Source organism: Egretta garzetta, unplaced genomic scaffold (assembly GCF_000687185.1).
Source record: "Egretta garzetta isolate BGI_Z169 unplaced genomic scaffold, ASM68718v1 scaffold181, whole genome shotgun sequence".
NCBI classification, from domain to species: domain Eukaryota; kingdom Metazoa; phylum Chordata; class Aves; order Pelecaniformes; family Ardeidae; genus Egretta; species Egretta garzetta.
Window position 1 is genome coordinate 121016 of NW_009258667.1, and position 10425 is coordinate 131440.

The 10425-nt window shown below is 41.0% G+C and overlaps 1 protein-coding gene across 1 annotated transcript in view; it reads left to right on the forward strand.

The window, feature by feature from the left end:
- The window catches only part of DIP2C (disco interacting protein 2 homolog C), a gene marked incomplete at its 5' end in the record, with an annotated part of 146133 nt that overhangs the window by 97927 nt on the left and 37781 nt on the right, over positions 1 to 10425 (forward strand). Inside the window, one exon of the mRNA XM_035888412.1 lies at positions 565 to 695. Within this exon, the coding sequence (XP_035744305.1) occupies positions 565 to 695 (131 nt within the window). The remainder of the gene's footprint in view (positions 1 to 564; positions 696 to 10425) is intronic.

The following is a 10425-nucleotide window of genomic DNA, read 5'->3' on the forward strand; positions in this document are numbered from 1 at the left end:
TTAGGAGCTGGATAACATGAAGACATTTTACAGAACCTTTACTAAATTAATTGGTGATCTTTTTCACCAAATGATTAGGTCCTTAGTACCATTTTGCATGCAAAATCCTCTTCAATTTAAAAAGTGCATTGGTATTTTTTATTTCTTATATTAAGGAATATGTACTTAGAAATATGTTACTGATGATCAACAACGTCCTTCCAATTACGTTCAGATCCAGCAGTCATTCATTCCTTTGTTCTTCCAGAAAGTTTAGGTTGTTATCATGAGCTTTGCATACAGCTTGGAGCACATCTTTAAACCACTCACAGCTTTCTCCCTAAATCATTTCAAACTTATCATTCATTCTTTCCGCCCTCCCCTTTCATGGTTATTTGGATGCCCTCTTGAAGGAAAAGGATGTTTTCTTAGATATAAATTACATCTGTGTTTACACTGAGTGGAAAGTCAATATTTATTTGTTTTCTTTATCCTGTAACTGATTTAAGCACTTGGCGCAGTTTGGGAATGAGCCTTCCGAATGACACAGTTGATCATTTTAATTACTTTGCTGTTGTCTTTCAGATGTCTCATGCAGCCACTAGTGCCTTTTGTCGTTCTATTAAGCTGCAGTGTGAGCTTTATCCCTCCAGAGAAGTCGCTATCTGCTTGGACCCCTACTGTGGACTTGGGTTTGTCCTCTGGTGCCTCTGCAGGTGAGGTTTCTCCTCAACCTTTTGAAATACCGTTTCTGTTGTACTATAACACAACAAACTGGATGATGTGAGTGATAAAAGGATGTGAAGAACAGACAATACCTCTGGGACTGATGTAGGTAGTTGGAATTGCTGGAAGCTATATGGAGAATGCTCTACGGAGAATACGCTTCGTTTGAGCTGGGCATGGCTGTAGTATTTGGACTTATAAGTGCAGAGCGTCAATACGGCTGCTCATTGACCTCCTGCTGTTTACTGCTGTCTCTGCAGCGTCTGGCTGGTTTTATTTGATGAAGGCAGTGCTTTGCCAATATTACCTTAAGGAAGTGGTTTCCTGTTGTCCTCTTTTTCATTCTCTAATCTGAAAGCACGAGTAGATATCGGGGACTTCCTCGTTTGTGGGACTTACAGATGTGATTTCTGTAGAGACATGGAAATGTGTTTTCTTGCAGAAGGATACTTCTATGGCAGTAGCAAAGCTATCAGGAAAAAAAAAACATGTCTAGTGAAATGTGAATCAGCTTTTTTTGTTAATAAGAAGTTTAGAAATTTAACAATTCTGTCAATCTCTACACTCCAGGGAAGTTACAGTTCAGCACTGAAAGCAGTTCCATAGATTTTTTTTGTTTTTTCTTTTTTTATTTTAGTTAGCTGGGTTGATGCAGAGGCAAAGGGGCTGTTAACGGAGCACATTTTTATGAAGACATCCTAGAGTCACAGTAGTCCGACATCTTTGCTCCCTCCATAGAAAGTTCTTTGGTGTTAGCACTACTGCTATTTTTAGTTACGAAAATGAAGATGACCCAGGGCAATGAAAATACTCCGCATAAACTTTTTACCAATGCCCTAAATACCTGAAGGAAGCATTATCTGATAACAACTGCAACAATTTGTTTAAAGCAAGTATTGTTTATTTAAAAGGAGGCTATTGGCCTGTTTTGTTGCCCTTCCAAAGTATTTGTTATTAAGTATTAAATATTAAATGGGCCAAAGATTATCTTATTCATTCTTGGTCAGTCTTTCTTGATTTAAACTATACTTGCCCTAATATTATTTCAGAATTCACATGGGGATTAGAGATTTCTTTGTTCTGAAAAATCTTTTTTTCAATGTCTTATTTCCCCAACACAAAAATAAAAATTGAGGCTGCAAGAAAACTCAGAAGACCATTCAGAAATTTTGAGATTCTAATTAAATCACTCTGTTTAAATTAAATTTTTTAAATGTTGATCTTTTAAGTCAGTTGAATATTTCTTATATAGACTTACATGTTCCAGCATGCCCTGATGTCAACACTGTTAGGCCTTTGCTCTGCTGGAGGCTAAGCTAAATCTGCCATGATACATTCGGTGAGACCAGGGAAGGATTGTAGGCATCATAGGAGAATTCAGCTAAGGAGTGTATTGTTGTATGGGAGCACCTGGAGCATCCAAGAATAACTTCTATGCAACATCATGGTAGAGCTGTAAAATACAGATGAATGTTGACCTGTCCAAAACCAAAGTAATTTGTGGTGGCCACAACTCTCCTGAATGCAGAAATTTTTGTTTCTTCCAGAACCATATTTGCAACAAATAAGCATTTCCTGCCCTTAGGTCCTTCCTAATACTGATAGTATTCAGCCTTTTAGGAGGAGAAGATTGTTTATGACTGGCAAGTGAATAAAGCAGCAAGCCTTTGGGAGAAAGCAATCAAGGTCTGTGCCCCTCTGTAGCTTGTAGAAGGAATAGAAAATTTTTTACGCTTTTCAAAGAAGAGAAAGGAAACGAGGGAGTTGAAGGAACTGAGATCAGGCCAGCAACACTCTAATCTTATGAACCATTGTGTCAATCTCTTCTTTGCCACTGATCTCCTGTTCCTATAAAACCAGAAAAATTGCAGGCTGCTTGAATTGCGACTGTCATTTAGAGAAAGCTGACATCAGATACAGCTTCATTAATTCCACTTACAAACTTAATTTCCATTTCATTACTATTTTAGAAATGAGTATTATTTGATGTGATAGCAAAAAATATATCCTGGAGGTTATTAGACTCGTACTCTTTGTAACGTAAAACTTTGCAACTTTGCATTTTACGCTTTGTAGTTTAGCATACCCAAATCCTCCCCAACATTTTACAGCCCAGAGTTCTAGCTCAGAAGATTCTACTGTAAAGTTATGATTGTCTGTCACCACTCCCATTAACTAAATTAATACTTCTAATGGCATATGGAGATGAAGTTAGATCTTCAATTTTTGATCAGCTAGGGGGTTTTGAGAGTTAAACAGGAACTCTTCAGTTTAGGAGCCCAGCAGAAAGAGAAAGCAGCTTCCTATGCTGGGCGCAGTTAAAATGACAGGTACATTATAATCCCTTTGTTAACTAGACCAAAGGAGGCATTGACTGAGGAATGAAAGAAGAACTAACCTTTTATCCCCGTTGTAGGTGCTTAGACGTTGTGTTGGCCTGCTCTACTGCGGTGCCCCAGAATGTCCTATTCTGTGAGGTCAAAGCTACTTAGGAAAGCTGCTGGAGCATGGAGCCAGCCCTTTGGTAAGTTCGAAATATATTGCATAGTTTTGCAAAGTTTTTATTTTTAAAAAATTTATTATTTTATGGCCTAAAGGGTATAAAATAATAAAGAAAAGAAACCTTGCAAAGCAGAGCAATACATTTTAAAAAAGTGGGATTTACCACGTTTCCTCTAAACTGGCTGCATGCTCCAGCAGGGTTTCCTTGGATCCTTTGTCATTGAAAAGCACGTCCTGGGTGTGGCGGCAGTCATCAGCCCCATGTGAGTTCACAAACCCCAAGCTTCCTAATTTTAACAGGTTCTTACTAATGACTCAATAAAAGAATACATTACTTTTGTGGTTTTTCTCTTTAGTCTCATTTATCTGTTCTGAGAGGGTGATCCTAGTATTCTGACTTGCATTGCACTACATTTTAAAATCATAGAATAGAATCATGGAATTGTCTAGGTTGGAAAAGACCTTTAAGATCATCAAGTCCAACCATTAACCTAACACTGCCATTCCACCACTAAACCGTGCCCCTAAGCATCTCATCTACCCGTCTTTTAAGTATATTACATTCTTTGAAAGAAAAAAAGTTAAATGACCTCCAGTGTAAAAAAATCAATACTAAATCCCATTGTTAAAAAATGCTTCCTGAAATTAAGATGTCGCTATGTTAATGCTGCTCACTGTGGGGCAGAATAGCACATCCTACAGTTCATTAGTGAGGATTTATTTAATGCAATAAAATAAGAATTTTCCCTCCATTTTAGCCCATCTAAGCCAACCCATATTGCAGTTCTACTTTTACTGTTGGGAGATAGAATTGTCCTTGCTGAAATTAAAATTAAGTACCTCAATAATTTTAAATAAATTATATATATATATATATTCTCCAAAACTGACATTGAAATAGTGCGAGTCAGTAAGACTCAAACTGAACCAGAGGAACTGAATTTTCTGGTCCACAGTGGCCATTTAATAAATAGCATGAAGGCTATAAAATGGTCCTGGGGAGGCTTTCCAGGTAGGGTGCAGTGAAGTGGCTTTCTCCTGTCCTGCTCCTGCTGTCTCTGTTCCATAGCCACAAGTTGAAGTTGCCAGTGATGCTGCTGGGTAGCTGCTGCAGCAAGAGACTGCAAGGTTTCTTATTAACGAAACAGGTGGAACTGTGCAGGAAGTAAGCAAGGAATTGCAGCATTAACACGAGAACTGCATTTTAAAAAACTTTAGTGTGCTAGGACTCATTAATTAATGTTAGGGTTTTTAGGCTAACTTGAAGATACTTGGCAGGCATGAGCATTTCCAGCCCATTTATAGCAAACTAAAGGCAAGACTGCATAAAAACCCCTGAATGCCACATCAGAAAAGGATAATTCTGACATGGGAAGTGAAGGATACAAACATAGCTATCTCTCATGTGTTTTGCAAGGTGCATAACTGGGGCAAGAGGAATGTAAAGGTGCATCTGCCCACACACTACGGTGTGCCCGTTTCCCTGTGGGGTCTTCAGCCAGTGGCAATTTGCGGAAGAGGCAATTTGCATTTCTTCCACATTACAATAGGTCTGTTAAATCTGCCTCAAGTGTAGAAGGTTCAAGGGCAGCTGAGAGCCCTGACTTACTTGATACGGAGTTCTGCAGTGTGTTGACAGGCTGACTTCACCAGCTCTGTAGACCTGCCCTTGCATGGGGAAGTAACTGGGGCAGAAGAAGTGGTGCTGAGGCGCTGCCTGAGCGATGCTCAGGTCTGAGCAATGGCTTATAAATACAAACTGTACTGTAATAAACTGAGCTGGGCATGTTTAGCCTCTGCCAGCCTTAGGTTGTCTCTAATACCAATGCCAACGATGCTGCCATCTATATAATCTAATTAACCTTAGGGAATGGTTTCTGTATGCAGGGCAAGATGGCTGTCTCGTCTCTTCAATACAAAAAAGAAACATGGCCAAATTTTTAGAACTTGCTCACCCGCTTTGAAGTATTTAGCATTGGAATGGCACCAAGCACCCCTAGTTCTGTCAAGAGGCGGTATGATTTCCACTGCTGGTGCTGCTGGGTCATGTCTTCATGCTCAGGGGCAGTCAGCAGCAGCTTCCCAGTGACAAGTTACACATCAGTTCAGAAGTAGCAGCCCAGAGCCATGTTAGAAAGCCTCCCTTGCAAGGCTCAGAGACTGCTGAAACACTTCTCTGAAAGGAGGAGGTTAAAGCTTTTGGAGGACATGCCAGTAACAAGAAGTTCAAGTCACCTCTGGCCCTCATTCTGGGCAGACAGCATGGTCCCAGCGGGCAGGGCAGGCAGTACGAGAACTAAATGCTGGCGTTTCAGTGTTAACTGAAGACTTAAGGGTGTCTGATTGGGGTACCAGCACCAGAGCCTGGGTCAAAGCAGAGTGCTGGGTTGTGGCACCACACTCACTGGCTTCCAGTACTCTGATGTGGAAGTTGTAAAGACTGCACCTATTCTCAGCACTAGAACCCTACCAAGGTGTATGGGTAAGGTGCTTTCCTCTCTGGGAAAAAAACATCCCTTTTGCTGTACGTTATTTAAACGTCTTTGTGTGATATCTTTGTCTCTTCAGTACTGATTGCTTATCTGCTAACCATGTGCAGTTGTGCCCTTAGCGCACTGTGTAACAGCTGGGCGTCTTTGGACTCCGCAGACGGTGTGAAGTCTTTTACTTGTTCTCCAAAAGCCCCTTTTTTTTGTGCATATAATGGGTCTTCAGGAGAACTGAAGATTTTATTTTGGCCCAGGTCCTATTAAGCCTAGGTCAGACATATACCCAAACACTCTTCTTTGTGGCCTGGACCTTCCTTCCTACAAGCTGTGGTCCAGATGATTTTCATTTTTTCACAGACTTTGAATTATGTGCATGGCAACTCAGTTATTTCAGGTCCTACCAAATGCCCAATTCCCATACCTGTCCCTCATCACCAAATGTCAAATATCATCTGTAGAAATGCAGAAAAAAATGCATATACTGGTAAGACTTAGCAGTACCTGTCTGCCTCCTGCAGTTAAGTGGGAAAGCAGCTCGTATCACCTGAGAAGGACAGCAGAAGTAAGGGCAGCGGTGGGTCAGTAGCCTGCCAGAATGCAATTCCAAATTGCAGTTGCCATTTGTCAGCATTTATTGACCTGCTGAAATTTCTGTAGCTATAAGAAAACCTCAGACTTTACTGTTAATCTGCCTCAGCGCAACATGGGGGAAATCTTTGATTCAGTGGAACAGTTAGTGGTCAAGATACCCTTCCAGGCACCTCCGTATGCTGCCAAAATAGCCTGCCAGTGGAACTGGTGGTGTGATCAGATGGCACCGTCACACCAAAATACACCCTGGTGCATTTAACTGGAGTATTCATGTCCTTGGGCAGCCCTTGCTCAGTGCAGGCAGACACAGCTTTTCACTTACTGCCAAAATCCAAGGCTTTGTCCACCACGTGAATACTTCTTTTTTCCCCAGGAAAAATGCCTTTTTCCCTAAAGGAAGACAGCATTTCTAAAAGGTGATCTCCCACCTCAGCCACCACCGCATTTCGCTCTGCGCCTGCATCCCAAAAATTATTGTGACAAGGTGATACAGGGATCTGTATCTATAGTCACTCTCCTTTTTTGTCTTTTTTTTTTTTTGCCTACTCCTTTTGCATTTTCTAAAATGAGACTGATAAGCAGATGTCCAGGTCTGTCTGATAGTCTCTGCAGTTCTGCTCTGTATCTACTCCTGTTACAAGACATGTCAGGAGATGGAGTTACTTTTGTGACAATAAATTTCTACAGCAGTGGAAGAAACAATCGTGCTTCATTTCCTTCCCAGTATTTATATAACTAAATTCCTGCTCCTACTCCAATATACCATATAGTGTTTCAGTTTCAGAATGGTAATTAAAGTTCTCACAGTTCATATGTAAACCCCCAACTTTTCGTAATATCCCATATGAGCCTCCTGATGCCACAGTGGTCACCACAATTCTGTTGCTTTCTGTATGAGAAAAGCAAAACTGACAGCATAACCGTTTCTTGATGACTGTCGTGTTTCAAGAAGGAGAGATGGAACTGTCTGTTTGTTCAGTGCCTCAGTTTCAGGATTAACTCTACTGTATCTAGTACGTACCATACCTAGATGTACCTACCATACCTAGAATTACGTAGAGGCAGCATGGAGAGAACTTCCTATAGGTTTAGGACCATATCAAGCTTTATCCAGCATCTCCAAAGCAGCCTTCCAGAACTGCAGTCTGTTCAAGCGTGTGGTTCTCTGCTTGGTTGTTGGCATCCATACTAAGCAAACACCCTTTTGAAACCACCAGGGTGGTAGGAATGTTTCAACCCGCTATACAAGGGAGTATCTTTTTTTTCTCTTGGCTTCTCTCCATCAAAACATTGATGACGTACAGCTTCTCAGGGGTTAACATGGAAGTATAAAGTCTGCGAATTTGCAAGGATATTTGGCTGCCAGAAATGTTTTGTTGCTTGGAGTGGTTCACAAAACCTACATAATGTTTCTGAGATTGATTCAAGGAGGTGAGCCGAGTTATGATTGACATTGTGGTGGCCAGGTGCTGCATAAACCACTTCAGCTGTGGAACTGGCACATTCACCCCAAAAATATGTCTTTGTAATTCTTCTCCTAGCTCCACCAACTGCTCTACAAATCAGATTATATGCATGGGTTACTAAACCACAGCTCGGTAGGCAAAGCCTGTGTTGGTCATCAGGTTTCCAGGCATGGTATCATCTTTCTGTAGGTTTATGTAGTGCAGACAGGAGCAGCACATGTCTGAGGTTCTGCACCACAGAAAGTTTCCTTCCTGCTAGATATTTCTGCTGCTCTGCAGTTTATTCTGAATTCCTCAGCATTTCTGAGGATGAGAAAACACAGAAAAGGTACTGGCAACATCTTCATTTATTTCTGTCTAGTCAGAGTGATTTTTTTATTCAAAGACTGATCATAAGAGTGTTTGTTTCTCTCAATCTGGAGAAGTTGGGGTTATTTTCCATCCAGATCCTCAGCTGATCAAGAGAGGGAGGCAGTTCACCCCCAGTCATTAGTGTTGCTGAGGAGGAAAATATTTGTCTTTGGTGTAACTTGTGTTCCCAAATTCCACCATTTTGGACTATATCCTGCTTGGAATCAATTTTCTGTTCTTCTACTGAAAGCAATGCTGGTTTTTCCTCCCATGTTACTGTGGAGTTTGTGTGAGCACTTCTCAGTACAGGGATAAAGTTCGTTCTGTTTTTCTTTTTATTTTGCGATGTTCTGCCCAGTTGAGTAAGTGGCACTTAAGGGATCTTAATGTGGTTCTGAGTAATAACTCTTCCACATTTGACCCCCTGGCATTTTGTTTATTATTGTGCAGATTTTTTTTTCCTGATAGTGGCTGCATAAACTAGAGGAGTTCAGGGACAGGGGGAAGGGTTTGGTGATGAATCTCTGTATACTGTATTCATAGAATCGTAGAACCATTTGGTTGGAAAAGACCTTTAAGATCATTGAGTCCAATCATACCTGTCCACTACTAAACCATGTCCCTAAGCACCTCGTCTACCCATCTTTTAAATACCTCCAGGGATGGGGACTTGACCACTTCCTTTGGATATTTTTCCTCATATCCAGTCTAAACCTCCCCTGGTGTGACTTGAGGCTGTTTCCTCTTGTCCTATTGCTTGTTACTTGGGAGAAGAGACCGACTCCCACCTCCCTACCCTCTCCTGTCATCAGGCAGTTGTAGGGAGCGATAAGGTCTCCCCTCAGCCTCCTCTTCTCCAGGCTCAACCACCCCAGTTCCCTCAGCTGCTCCCCATCGCCTTGTGCTCCAGACCCCTCACATTTCGTACAGATTGGAGCCCATCCCAGGTTCTTACTCAAGTGGTTACAGCTTCCCATTTGTAAGAATTATTTATTTACCAGACAGATCACACACCTTGATTGTTTGTGGGGCCCTAACCTTAAATTTGCGAAGAACTAAGACCTTTTGGTCTTCTCTGAAAACCTCAATAGAATTGGCTGAGAAAGAAATGAGTGAAGTAATATTTATAGTAAAAACTGTTACTATTCCCTAGCAGGGTTTGATCTGTCACTTGAGCTCAGATTATACTCCTTTCAGGGTTGGGTAGCTTTGCCAACATCTCTTTTCACATGTTTATGAAGCACATGCTCAAGGTTCAGTCATACTTTATTCTGATTCCATAAAAGCAACATAAAAGGATAATGCTTCATTTGACCGTCCTGTGCTATCGTCGTCGTGTCAGCCGTATCCAAGAACACATCGCTTCATGGCAAGGCATGGTCATGAATCATCAGAAGTGGCATAGATGTGGGCAAGCAGTCAAAGATAAAATTTTTACTGTATGATAAATGAAATTATTTGATGTGTAGTTCATACATATTCCATGACATCCTCTGGCTCATACTCGAGCAGAGACCTAAACTATTTGGATTATTAACTGCCATTGTGGCTGGACTTGTAGACCTTTTATGCCTTTACCATACCACATAAAGACATCCAGGTCACACAAACCTTGCTCTGAATTGCACAGCTTTTGAAACCACTCTCGTTTGGGTTTGGGGGGAGTGGGGGCACTTGCTCACCAGGGAAGGAAGCTGTGTGAGCAGCCCATCTTTGAGAATTGCAAAGCTGTGTATCTTCTTCCTAATGTCAAGTGTTACAGAGATGCTCATATTCCTGAAAATAAAGTTCCATTTCGTGTCTTACCTCAGGCACTTGGATTTGAAAACGTCAGCTTTTCTTTACCAAGCTGGCATTTCAAGTTTTCAAGTCACAAATGAATTTCTCTCATGTGCATCATAAATCTCTGGGGCTTTATGTTCCTTTCTCAGAACTTCTATGATTTGGGGGTTTTATGCTATGACCGTTCTAATTTGAAATGTCTACAAATCACAAATTAAGATGTGAGGGGGACTGTAAAATTGATGATAAAACTGCCTGTCTGAGATGAGTGAACAACATAGGACCCGTGAGAAATAAAGACATCATATTGGGAATATTTTTTTTCCCTTGGGGAGAATCTTGGGTACCAAAGAAATTATCTCTGACATAATTGTTTCCTTCAGGGACCCTGTTAAGTGTCTTTTCTCAATACTTATGCTCACTGGGTATCCAATAAACAAGAGATGGTTTTTTTTATTTGGGTTTTAAAAGTTCATAAAACTTTCACAGAAGAAATTTAAAGTCACAAGGATTGTTAAATCGGGGCCAGATTTACTCCT